The 14,335-nt window shown below is 32.9% G+C and overlaps 1 protein-coding gene across 2 annotated transcripts; it reads left to right on the forward strand.

Moving 5' to 3' along the window:
• The first annotated feature begins 3,297 nt into the window (after nucleotides 1-3,297).
• LOC119193390 lies at nucleotides 3,298-14,026 on the forward strand. 2 transcript variants are annotated; one of them, XM_037446980.1, is made up of 2 exons: nucleotides 3,298-3,371; nucleotides 10,277-14,026. In XM_037446980.1, the coding sequence occupies exons 1-2, from the start codon at nucleotides 3,334-3,336 to the stop codon at nucleotides 13,848-13,850; spliced, it is 3,612 nt and encodes a 1,203-aa protein (XP_037302877.1). In that variant the 5' UTR covers nucleotides 3,298-3,333; the 3' UTR covers nucleotides 13,851-14,026. The 2 variants fall into 2 exon arrangements, with proteins under 2 accessions (XP_037302877.1, XP_037302878.1); XM_037446981.1 differs by lacking the exon at nucleotides 3,298-3,371 and adding an exon at nucleotides 3,435-3,454.
• The last annotated feature ends 309 nt before the right edge of the window (nucleotides 14,027-14,335 follow it).

Here is a 14,335-nt window from a genome sequence, read left to right on the forward strand (position 1 = left end):
CACTCTTTTATTAATGTATTCCTTTCCATTATCACATCTCAATTCTTTAATATTTTTCCCAGTTAAATTTTGTATCTCATTAACATACTGCATTAAACAATTATATACTTTATCTTTTGACGGAATACAATAAACTTTTGCCAACTTACTATAGTCATCTATAAAACTTAAGAAATATTTTTCACCATTAAAACCTGTAGTTCTGTGTGGCCCATTTAAATCTGTGTGTACAATTTCTAATATATCCTGTGCTCGTTTTCTATTATTTTTAAATGGCAAGTTATGCATTTTATTTTCAATACATATAGCACATTTTCATGTACTTACATTCAATCTCCTTTTGGTAATCCTTTCAATAATTCACTTGTACACATAGTATTCAAATTGTTAAAGTTTATATGACCAAGCATCCTATGTAATTTCTCCTTCACTGTCATACTTGATTTCTTCACTAAATTAGCATGTAATGTACTTGCATTTATATAACCTTTAATTTATACAGTCTATCTTCTTTCACTGCTATAGCTATAATAGTTCCATAGACGTTATATATTTTTGATTGTCGTCCCCTGGAAACAATTTTATGATTGTCTGTAATCTTTGAATAGCTCAATAAATTTGCTTTCATCTCTTTGACATAGAAAACATTGTTCAAAACAACTTCAGACTTTTTCCATAGACCATAAAATAAGTTTGTATTTTTTCCGACCTTTGTAGCTTCTAATATTCTTCCATCACCAACTTTTACTTTAATAGGTTGTTGTAATATTTCACATGAATGATAGTACTCATCAGTATTAATTATATGATCTGTACAACCACTATCTAATAACCAAGTTAAGTGGCCAGACTGCTCAATATTATATATTTTACTTGAAGTTGAAACATTATTATTCTCAATAGTTGCAAGGAAATTATTACCACCACTCTCATTACTGATTTATTATTATAAGTTCTTCCTCTAATATTTCTTGAATTATAATATGATCCACGTTGATGTCCACGATTATTATTAAATCTAATAAATCCATTTCCTCTACCACTGTTAACATTTCTGTGTCGACAATCTCTTTGCATGTGGCCAGGTTTTCCACAGGTAAAACATTTAAAGTTTTATTAGGTGATGCAGAACTACTAGTGTGAGCTTTAAAAACATTTGAGTTGTCGGTGATGGTTCATTACATTTTTCAGGTTCTTTATCCAATGATTTTAACATAATTTTACTTTTCAAATAATCTACAGTTCTGTCTTTTTCTGGTAAAACGTCTATTAGATCTCCAATATGACTGTAATTACGAGGTAAGGCCTTTAACATATAATTTAATTTTTCTTGTTCACTTACCGTCGCGCCGGCTTGTTTTAACTGATTTATTGATTTCTCAAAGTCGTCAAAAAATACACTTACTTGCGAATAGTTCGATAATTTTATTGTTCTACATTGTTGCGACATATAATCTGTAGTGCCGATGATTTCTGCAGGTACATTTCATCAAATTTTGCCAATATTTTGCATGCGGAATCTAAGTCGCATATATATTCGAGTTGCTTGTTGCTTATTGCACTATAAATGTAGTTCGTTGCCTGGATATCCATCTCTTCCCACTTTTGCAACATCATCCGAATCATTTTTGATTCGTATGGCAGCTTCTTTACATTTCTTAAACTCCAAAAACTTAAGTATACGTATTTTCCAGCTACTATAATCCGATCCGTCGAATATTGAATAACTGCGTCATTGCATTTAGTAAACGCCATTTTGCTTATTGCATATATAGCACGTTTCCACTTTATTTGCGAAAATATATCTTCTTTTCTTTGTATTTGCAGGCAACCACGCTCTGCTACCATGTTAATAAAACCACTATGACGGATCACTGTTATTTAATTTGATATCTTAAACATAAACTTAAAGAACTACATTATTGTATGCTCGCCGGCAGCCCGTGACAGGAAGAAGGAAGTGGAGGCGTGTTGCCACAAAACAAATTAAATTACATATTAACAAATGTTACCCTAAACAAATATAAATGTACCCATTCAACACATATCACTATTGTAGGCGGAGTCGGCGCCATTTTATGCATTAAATGCCGCATGTCACGTGACCATATCATTCATCCTCTATACTCTTTTATCATTGTTTAGATAAAGTAAACAGATACGAAATTTGTAATTTACTAAAAAGGCTGAGTTACCTGTACTCTGTCTCAAATGGAAAATATTTAGTTCTTGTTGAGAAACCTGTGTTTAAATATATAATTTAATTTGGTCATGTAGTGAAAGGTTTGGATTTCGCCTTTTTAAAAATATAATGAAAAACCACAAAAACAGGCTGTACATACAGAATTACATATAGAATTATACCTAAGCATTGACATCGGACGTTTCCGGAAGTATTTGGCTGCTCGGACAGGCTGGCAGAAGAGAAGAAATGATACGCGGCGACTATTCTATTATTCTCTGGTTGACGTTGTCAAAAAATTGTCTAAAATTTTATTCTGTAATTATTTTTGCTAATATAATGTTTACTGTAAAAAGAGCGTTTAACGTTATATTGAAAAAAATATCTGAAGATGGTTCTACTGCCTCGGTGGCGTAGTTGTAATTGTACATGGTACAAGTACGACTACCGAGCTGAGATTCTGGGTTCGAATCCCGGGTCGGGCCAAAATAATTGTGACTGGGTTTTTCCATCTTAAAAAATTACCCAGTCGCAGCTCGGAATCAGGAAGTTGGGGGTGTGATACCCCCGTGCCTCGGAAAGCACGTAAAGCCATTGGGCCTGCGCCTGATCTCTTTCCGGTAATGTCGGCTTGCCGTCTCACCGAGCTATGAGTGAGTGAGAACAGAGAGTGCACCTGTGTACTGCGCACACACTTGTGCACTATAATAATATATATCCTGCGTACCTGGCTGATCTCCGTTGAGATTGGCCGCCGTGGTCGAAATTCGGATAGGAGGAAGTTACTGAAAGTAAAGGTGGGCTGTCAACTCAGGCGAAAAAACACTCTAGACTAAAATTTAGAGATAAGTGCCTCAGTGACAGTTCTATTGATAGCGAATAAAAGCTTATTAAAATATACCCCAAATTTAATTGTGGGTAATTCTTACTTCATATGTCAATTTAATTATCCTGTAATATACACTGCATTTTTATTTTAACTTTTACCCTATTTTTCTGTCTTTTCTCCGAAACACTGTATTTTGGTTCAGGATATAGGTATTTTAGAATTGTAGTTTGGCAACACTGGTCATATCGCAAACGTCAATGCCATTTTAAATTTTACGTCAATTAGACAGTTGTGTACAGTACCTACCTATATTACTTACTTCATGTCAAAGAATATAGTAATTTCTAACGAGAACTCCATGTAAGTAAATTGTAGTGTACTGCTTTGGTGAACACAGAAAGTTGTCGGTTATAATTATTTCATCTAAAGTAAATGTAAGCAAGGTAAGCTATTAACTAATATTATATGTGGGTGTTTCATAAAATTTTGCCTTATTCGTGTAATATTATTATGTATTTTTCGCCAGTATCTCGAGTTAGGTCACCCATCAAATTAGATTATGAGTCACTCTTTCTGTTTCGATTGGATACCAACCTATTTGAAATAAAATTAATATGCCAAACACCTACCTTTATTCGTCATGTAATTGATTAAATAGATGAAATAATGGTGATTTTATCCCTGTAAAGTGATAATTATTTTAATGTTTTCCCACTTAATTGCAACACAATTTCATAGCTTATGCCTTAAACATTTTGATTATTTTAGTGAGCTTGTAACAGTTTAGTGATTCACTTAATAGATATGGAACAAGACAAGGATTGATCAAACCATGTCTAATCACTACATAGTATAAAACAAAGATGCTTTCTCTGTCCCTATCTATGTATGCTTAAATATTTAAAACTACAACGGATTTTGATGTGGTTTTTTTAATAAATAGAGTGATTCAAGAGGAAGGTTTATATGTATAATAACATCCATTAAATAGTGGAGAAATATTGCACCCGCATGGCCGGGCGTGGTCGCTGGTAAATTAATAAAGTCATACTTTTCAGTGTCTGTACTGAACGCTGGAAGAAGCAAGAAATAGATAACAGAATGATTTAAGAACTGTTGCGTTTTTTGTCTGCTTGCTAAAAGAATTATTTTTTTAGAATTTGTTATCCTATCTTTTTGACATAACTGAAAATGTTTGACACCAAATTATTTTTCTTAATCAATCATATAGGTATCAAAATGATATATTATCTTTTTTAGTTGTTATCACATATTAAAGATAGTTGATTTCCATTTGTGTATTATCTATATTAAACACTAAGATAGCTATTTATATATAGACACTTAAATTATATTATGAAAAAAAATTGAATGTAAGTTATAAAACATTACTTTTATAAATAGGTAAAGGAGAATTCCTATTTTTGTATGGAAGTTGAGCTGCTCCTGCGCTTTACAAAACCTTCACCAAACTATAGGAATATGTCCTAAATCTTATACAAATTGAAAACAATTGGATTTTTGATGACAGTTTGGAGTAATCAGAATTTGAATTGCTTAATTATTTTGATGTTAAGTATGTATTGCAATAACAGTTCCCTTCTGAAAAATCACCTTTCACCACTGGTAGATACCAGTACCAGTACCATCATGTGCCTAATTAAGTTCAATATTGCAGTACCTACTTGTTATTACTATAAACAATTATTGAACCATCTTTTCACCTAGATTTAAATGCTCTTTAAATAACTGATAGGAACTGTCATATCTGATAAGATGGAAAACAATGTAACTTTTAATAAGATAGTATGGTGGATTAGCAGGGTTTTCCCTGAAGGTTTTTCACTATACTGACAGAACATTTGATAATTTCATGATTTAAGTCTTATTTATTAAATGAAATACTTAATCTTTATTTCTATCTAATTCCAACATAGCATTGGCACAACACAATGTATTGCAGAATAGATCGAGCTAGTTTTTATAACTGGCTGCCTACCTAGCGCTAATCCTCTTTGGAGGATTCCGATCGAAGACAACTCATGGTAGAAACATTGAGATAAAATGTTGCCTGGCCTTGGAATTGAACCCATGATGTCTTACCCATAGCCTTATAGTTAATTAGCATGAGAAATAAAAATAAAACAAGCAATACGAAATCAGATGAAATATATTTTGATTATATTATGTCCATAAAATATAGAAAATATTCCTAAAATTTGTGATATCCGTAGTTTAAATACTAGAAACAAAAATAATTTTCTTAATCACAATACAAGGCTCCAAAGATCAGCAATTTTTAAGGCTATTTCTTTATTGGTCCCTAGCAATAAAGAATAGTATGTTATAATTTTACCTCTAGCACCCTGTACTAGAGGTAAAAATTATAAGTATAATATAATATTTTATGATTCCCAAGAGGGTTGTGCACTCAGATGGAAATTTAAAATTAATTTATTCCTTGTTTTGCGAGCATATAAATTTATTTATTTATTTATTTATTTAAATTTAGGTACTCCAGCAGATTATACATTGAAATATAACAGAAGTAGTATAACGATGGACACATTCTGATGCACAACCAACTTAAACGAGTACACAACATTCTTTAAAATAATGCGTACATTGTTAAATTATGCTATTACATAATATGAAAATATATAACTAAAAACTAACTAAAATTGTATTATGTTATACTTAATAAGCTAAAAGGACAAAAATTAAAAGGGAATCAAGAATCGGAGGCATAAGATCCAAAATATTTCAACAGTTTTTGCCTAAACTTGTTATGCGAGTCGTGGAAAATATCAATATCTTTTACGGATTTACATACAGCATTATATGTGGTACAGTCTCGTAGAGAGTTACGGCCCAAGTTAGTTCTACAGGGAAGAGATCTGAATGTATCAGTAATAACGTATCGCGGAACCCTGGCAGGTACGGAAATATTAATAAGTGACAAAATGGCAGAGCAATCCATTTGTGAGTTGACCAACTTATACAGGAATGTTAGGTCGTGTAGTTGTCGGCGATGTCTGAGGGACATCATATTGTTAAAGTGATGCAGACGTGTAGTGTAGGCGTTCCTGTGTGAAAAACCAGGGGCTGCAAAGCTAAGCACGTAAACTCCGTTGAATGTTCTCGATTCTTTGCGAGTGTATAGTGTATGTTGATTCCATACAACGCTGCAAATTCTAGCGTGCTGCGAACTAATGTATTATAGAGATATATCTTTATATGGGGTCTATGGAAATCTTTAGTGTTACGTTTAAAAGCCCATCATTTTAGTTGCTTTTGACAATAGTGTCAATGTGTGTGGAACAAATGTCAACTTATTATCTATCACGACGCCTAGATCTCTCACTTCAGTAAGCTCGTGAAGAGTGTGACCGTTTATATTATAATTTGATTTTATTGGAACTTTTTTGCGTGTGAATTTGATATGAAAACATTTGTTACTGTTGAGAGTCATGTTATTAGCAGTGCACCATTCGAATATTCTATCTATGTATTCTTGTACCCACTTCATATCATTTGAAGAGTTCACTGGAAGACATAATTTGAGATCATCGGAAAAGTATATAGTTACAATTGTAAATTACCTCAGTTATGTCATTAATAAATACTGTAAATAAGATAGGTCCAAGATGGGATCCCTGAGGTACCCGGATGTAGCAATATATGCTTTAGACACATATCCCTTTACAGTCACCATCTGCATTCTATTGCTTAGGTAGGAACGGAACCAGCAAAGTAAGGAGCCAAACAAACCATATGCATTAAGTTTTGTCAGAAGTAAAGTGACTGACTTTATCAAAGGCGCTATTAAAATCGGTGTATATTGCATCAACCTGTCTACCTTGATCAACTTCAGCTGATATGTTGGTAATATAAGAGACTAGGTTGGTGGTAACTGAACGTCGACTACGAAAGCCGTGTTGATGGTTCGAAATAATTGATTGAGATGTTGCGTAACTATTGGGCAGACAAGACTCAAATAACTTGGAGAAACATGATAATATAGATATAGGGCGGTAATTTTGTACCTGAGCTTATGTCTCCCTTCTTATGAATGGGTACCACCTTAGCAACTTTCCACTTCTGTCATATAAATGAACTGCTCTAAAAACAATAAAAAAAACTAATCATATTTTTTTCTTCTCTGTATAATGTATTGTAGTTTATACCTTAAACTCACTTTGAAAAGAGCAACACCATAGTTTCGTGCCCGTTCTTCTTTAAAGAGAACTGCTTTTCGAATTGGTATAGTTCATATTGACAAAATATAAATAATGTATAACATTTTACGGGTTCAAATAAATTATTCATATATATACATATTTATATCATTTCATATATAGATACACGTTTTCTTGGCATCCCAGAAATAAATTAAAACTTGATGTAGCTGCAGCAAGCTTATATACTACTGAATTTATCTTTGCTGCACCTGGTCTGAAGCATTGTGCAGTCGGTTGGGATGGCAAAGGTGGTGGCACTGAGATTTCAAATCCAGTTTCACTTGTAGACTGAATAACGTCTTCGTCGGTCGGTTCATGTCATGTTGTTGTTGTTCGTGAACCTCTCTATTAGCTGGTCTCCAACAAGCAGCACAAACTCGTTTCAGCCTTGAAACCTAATATACAATGTAGAAGTTGAGTAAATAATAAATATGTTCAGATGATTAATGTTGTTAAACAGTTTCCTTAAACAAAACATATACACTTTGTGCACATTGTGGATATGTTTATAATAATCTACATAATTTACAAACTGGTTATTACAGTAAGTTCACCTCCGTTTAGATTAACCAGGTGTGTTATAATATTATAAAAATAAGATTTTTGATATAAGTATATCATATTCCTTTCTGGATATTCTAAAGAAACTGTAAGATCGAAATCTTAATAAATACTTTCCACAACCGAAGCAAACCTGCCCATGGCCAAATTCCAGTGCAGGTATAACCTCAGAAGTTAACTTTCACGACATAAAATGTTTCCATACATTATCAACAACAATTGGTTTTAAATTGATTTAGCATCCAGTCAAACTTGCTTTTTAGGAATTGAAAAATCGAGCAAATAACGAGATATTTATAGTAGGTATTCGACGACAATCCGCGAACTTAAAATATTGAGCTCCGAGTGTGACAGCTCGTCCTAAAATATACTTATCGTTGCTTTGGCACCGCAAAGGTACAGTTAGGGTTGCCACCTTTTTTTTAGGCAAATAAAGTACATCGGTAAATTGAAGGTAGAAGAAAAAGTACATGGTGTCAAAATAAAGTACAAATTATTTCTACTTTATTATTTTGCTCCTAAACATAAATTAAATTTGAGAACTTTTAACAAGTAAAATTATTATTTCACATTCAAACACGAATTATTTTGTTCGTCTAGTCATTTGGTATTTTACATCACAAAATTTGAACTCTCTCTGTGAGTGCTGATGTAATAAAATAACAATGAAATTAATGCATACAATTTTAAAAAACATATCATCAGATTTATCAAATAATTGCTGCCATTTTTGTACCATTACTTACCGTTGTTTTACGCAAAAATCTTACGAAAAATCTTAGAGGAATCATAGCATGGTTAATAAAGTATTTTCGCGTACTTTATTGTTCTCATAAAGTATAGAAGTACAATTACCCAAAATAACGTACAATACTTTATTATAAAGAACGGGTGGCAACCCTAGGTACACCGCCAGGATATAAGTACCGTCTCACTCTCGATTAACTGTTCTAGGCAGCGACAATACATACTAGACTCCTCATTACATATACAATATTTAATGAGGCCTCTTTTCTGCTTCCTGTTACTTACCCCTTCCACCGAAATTCAAATACTCATAACTTGTTGATTTTTTACCGGATTTAATAATTCCTTCTTAGTCCATTGAAATGTTACAATTTAAGAACCGAATACTTATTGCATTTGTTAGAGGACGCAATTTTATTTTTGGGATATGTGTGGGGTCAATAGAAACTTAACCTCAAGTTTGTGGGGTCAGCACCCTTGTCCCCAGGCCGCCATCTTGGAAAAAGAGGTGAAAACCCTTCTTTCGCGATATCGGAAACTATGCGTCTTACAGAAATGAGTCCAGTACCCTATTGTTGAAATAGGGCATCTTATTAGTATTTTGCTTCCACCGGGAACTCTGGCCGGCACTAGTAATGATTACGAATAGACAAACGTTGACAAAGATTTGCCGCCCGGAACTTCGCATTGGTTAAAGACTGCCACTGCACACGTGTGTAATATTAATTTGAAATATTTTCAAGTAGAGGCAAATTTAATGTACGAACTGTAGATCTAAGCATAAGCTGCCGGTGTTTTGTGTAAATAAAATAGTGTTCACTGTTCAATAACCACACACCATGTACTATGAGAACCAGTTCTCTCGTTTTGTTGTAACAATCCCATTTATTTTTATATCCGGTCTTTTAGATAAGTATATAAAATTAGTAACTGTTTTACAGTAACTTAAATAGAAGTATAAAAGTTAAAAAAAAGAATTCTATTCATTTTGATTTTTTTCGTTAACACTATCACTAAATGCTTTTGGTGCATTACGTATTTATAATGCGAAACAAGAAAACGAAAGAGTACCCTCATTAATTTATGACTGAAATAAATATAAATTAGATAATAATTGAAATAATGTTTTTTTATGGATAATTTTAATAAAGTTAAGATGCATGAGTGACGCTAAGTTAGCCTAGTTTTGGGCATTCTCCTTATTAAGTTTGGATATAAGGGAGGCGTAACTCGGGAAGAGGAAGCTTGGTTGTACGGGGCATGTGGATCTGCAATAATTCTATATCGGAGTGGGCACTATTAGTAATACAGATAAAATTAAACAATCATATTGCCAGAATGATATACTAATAATAATTTGACAAAACATGTTGTCACACATTTTCGGCGTAAAGCAACTATTATTACCTGTGATCATGTTAGTTAAAATTTAATAAAGATAATATGTTCACAGTATAAGTTTTCAGATTTTGTCCTTAAAGTGGTGAGCGGAGCTGCACTTAGTGCAAATAATTATAAGTGATATTGATCGGATGACCTGATTGTAGGCAAGCAGATTACTATATCAGATGCCAACTTTAATCCTGGGCAATTTACATACAAAACTTAGGGACCTGATTGAAACTTGAACCTAAAATTATTACAATCTACTACTACAGTCGAAGTATGCTGCTAGTAGACGAATCAAACATTAATGAAATTATTTATTTTTTTCAGATCCATCAACATGATTATATTTACTGGGAACAGTCTAAATGAGAGACATCGAGAGTTGAACTCAAAAGTGAATCAAGCAGTAACAAATGGTGTGTCATTTGATAATGTCAAATTACAAAATGAGAAGACTGACATTGACAGACTGTTTAAAATAGACTTGGCAAACAAGAAAAAAAACATAGACTACATTATCGAGACCCTCAAGTGCGGAGACAGCGTGTATATCACCAGAGCATTAAAATGTCAATGGCTTTATCAACAAGAGTATGCCCACATTATCAATCCAGATTACCTGGAACAGTATGTCTTTCCAGAAATGCCATTTAAGATGAGAAGGAAATTTTTAAAGTTGATATCCCAGCACATGACGGACAGTGATCGAGCAGCTCTGTTCTGCTCTTACTGTATAAAAATGAAATTACCGGAAATAGCTCTCAAGTTTCTGTGGTATTCTCCAGAATCAAAGAAAGTAGAGGTGATTAAAGGCCACCATATATTTATCTCTGTCAAAGATATGGTAAACATTATTGGCGATTCATTCACTTTAGCTACAACTGTATTAGATGAAGTAAACAAATACGAGGTTTGTAATTTTCTAAAACTGTTGAGCTACCTGTATTCTGTGTCGGATGTTAAATATCTGGATCTCGTTGAGAAATATATGTTTAAACATGAATTAACTTGGCCATCGAATCAAAGGTTTGGATTGCGACTTTCTAAACATATAATGAACAACCACAAAAACAGGCTGTTTTGCCACACAAAACTGTACCTAAGCATGCTGAATAGAAAAATGCTAGTAAAATGTAGCACAGCTGACGATGTAAAAAAATATGTTACAAATCTATATTTTTACACATTCTGGGACTTTTATAGGGAATATGAGTTTATACTAGAGGTAATTCCGCTAGAAACACGGCTACAATACCTAAAAGAGGTTTTCACTAAGCACTACCCAGGACAAGAATTTGAAATGAGTATGAATTTTTATTATGCTGGTTTATACAAATTAATGACAAATGCAGAGAGAGAAGCTTGGGCCCTGGAACATGTAAAGTCTGGTCTTGAGCATTTTGGTCATGGTCAAGATTTTAAATGGTACGAGTTTGTATCGTTTGACAAAGCATTTGAGCCTCTCAAAAAATACATATTAATTGCTGCTAATGCTGACCTCAGGATCGATATTGTCAATGTGCTAGTCATCAGCGCACAGTCAGACCGCGAATTAGAAAAGTTGTTTAATTATTACTATCAGAGATTCGTTAACGAAATGATAAGTAATAAAGAAAAGTTTATTGACAAAGTATTAAGTATCCATAGCTACCATAAATTCGATGAGAATTGCTGGCAGGCATTTAATAAAATATTACACAGCATGGATGTCTACGATAATAAGAATGCCTATAGCTGCAGAGCAGAATATAAGTTAGTCGCAATAGTTTACGCTATCATTCACAAAATAGAACTACATGACGCTCTAAAGCAACACATTGATGATGGATTGAATTTGTACTTATTTAAACAGCTAACTGACAAATTGACTGCAGAGGATGTTGAGATTGTCTATAATTACATAATTAATTACTATTTAAAGAAAATAAATGAGTTCAATGTTGAAAACTATGATGAACACACTAAATTTGGTGTTAGAAAATATATACATAGTCTATTGGAACTAATGATTCGATATGATAAGCCTAAAAAAGATATTCCAGATATAGTCATGAAATTCGTCGCACTAGACCGCGAGGAATACAAGTATAACGGTTTTTTTAGGGAAGAAGAAATCCCCTTCACACAATTTGTCCTGGTGAAAGATTTAAAAAAAGATGCATCTATAGTAGTATCAAAAATTACATTACTCAACAAAAATCTTGAAAACAGAACGAGATTCAATCTTACTTATCTGCTCAGAAAGTTAAAGATTTACTTTTCTACCGATATTGCACTAAATTTTGTAGAATTATTCAATAAAATACTATCTACAGGTGAATTATGTGAAATAACTTACGATGCTGCCGTTTACGGAATATTTAATCTAGCAGAGTATGCAGATAGAGTTGGATTGGTTTCCAAATATGTTCCAACTGAATCAAAAATAGACCATGTTGAGATTGAACGGAAAATACTGTACATCAGGAAAGCTATATGTAAATTTGTATGTTTGTCACGCCCTATCGTTCCTTTATCAGAAACACAGAAGTATATAGTAGGTGACTATTTAAAGTTCTGTTTACCAATGTTTCAATCATATGCAGCTAATTTACAACCTGCTGTATTAAAGGAATTTGTCAATTTCTTACTAAACTCGCCAACGTCCATTCAAAAACACGGCATACGCTTAGCGTTCCGGTCTTTCAGCATTCTTGATTTAAAAATAACAATGGTGGGTATTTGGAAGAAAACAAAAAATGTATCATTAAGGTTGGTAATGTACCAGCACATCTACCAAAAAATTGTAAATGATTTGAAAAACGAACTATATGACACTCTCAAAGCGTTTACTTTGGATGTTCGTGAAGATGACGATGACCAATTGTTCATAGAAATGACAAAAACACAGCTTCCAAGTCATCTCTTAGGCGATCATATTTTATGTACGTGGCAGGTATTGAATACATTACCTGATAAAAAGATCATGATTAACCGCAAGGCTGCAGTACTGAGGAACATGGCAGATCATCTTGAATTAATGCAGCAAGATGTGGTTGAATCAATTGTATGCGAGCATATTACAATTATGTTAAAACAGGGACAATTGAAAGAGGAAAAGGATATATACATAAAAGATTTCTTCAACGCTAAATGGAATCTGACTGCAAGATATCTCATGTATCTACCGAGCCAGGAAGTTTTGGAACGTAAATTGAAGATAGTCGAAACTTTAGTCAAAGAATCTATAAACTTGTGGAAGTCTGAAAAAGTAAATAAGTATGTTTTCCAGGGATTTTTGGTTCGTTTTGTTGAGATCCTTGGGAGTAAAATATGTTACCACGATTCAACCTACTGCCTACACGGAGTTGTGTTACTAAAACAAGTATTGAAAGATTTACTAGAAGCTGTGCCGCTAGTAGAGATATATGACACAATATGGGATTTACGGTTGACTATCATTGCCGCAAATACTATAGTTGATGCACGACGTACCTTGGCCGAACAAGGCGATTCTAGTAACTTTGTGACATTTGAACAGTACATTGACAACTTTGCTAAAGAATTTGTAAGATTATTTAATGAATTTATAGAGGAAAATAAGTGTTACACATTAGCTTTTAGGCCAATCGCCAACATTTTGGTAACATCTTTCCGCAATTTAATATCTCATGGGCCCTTCGAAGTTAAAGAGGAGTTTGCCAAAGAGGAGTATATATTTACTGCAATAAGCTCCAGATTGGTCGAGATAGAAAAATATGAAACTTATAAATTCGCTTTAGAAATATTCCCAAAAAGAGCAACATATTCGCATACACAAAACATGATAATAGATAAAATTAAATCCTTCGACAACAACAACATCAGATACCATTGCTACAAGTCTGAAGTTGATATGAATAAATATACGATATTGGGTTGAACTGGCTAACGAAATTTATTAACTATATATTTGTTAAATAGATTGGTTATACATACAGGTTAATTTTGAAATTTTGTTACTAAATGAAACCATATACTTACCTACTTGGAAATAACACATAATAAAAAAATAATTATAAGTTTCGAACAAAATAAAATAAATAAATATTGCTAAAAGTAATTTTAATTTTACGCGTCCTAATGCCAGTACTACCACTCTAAGAGAATTCATCGTAGCGACTACGTCATACTTTTAGTCAGAAATACACTCACGCACACGTCATATTCGTATTAAACTACAAAATGATCAAAAAATCAGAAATGTAAAACCAATATTTTGGTGAAAATATTCTTTATTAAAACGAAAAAGACGATTAAGACGAAAAGATTGGATTTCCGATTATACCTGGAAACTTATAGAATGCCAGAGTTCTTTAAACGAACAAGGTCTCAATAACAGTTCAAATATGACTCAATATCTAAAAT

The sequence above is a fragment of the Manduca sexta genome, unplaced genomic scaffold (genome assembly GCF_014839805.1).
Source record: "Manduca sexta isolate Smith_Timp_Sample1 unplaced genomic scaffold, JHU_Msex_v1.0 HiC_scaffold_468, whole genome shotgun sequence".
Taxonomy (NCBI): domain Eukaryota; kingdom Metazoa; phylum Arthropoda; class Insecta; order Lepidoptera; family Sphingidae; genus Manduca; species Manduca sexta.

Bases quoted from the DNA above. Each gene is read 5' to 3' on its own strand.
- LOC119193390 (XM_037446980.1), top strand. From the start codon at position 3,334: ATGTCAAAGAATATAGTAATTTCTAACGAGAACTCCAT. The intron at 3,372-10,276 runs GTAAGTAAATTG...TATTTTTTTCAG, and splicing joins ATTTCTAACGAGAACTCCAT to ATCCATCAACATGATTATAT.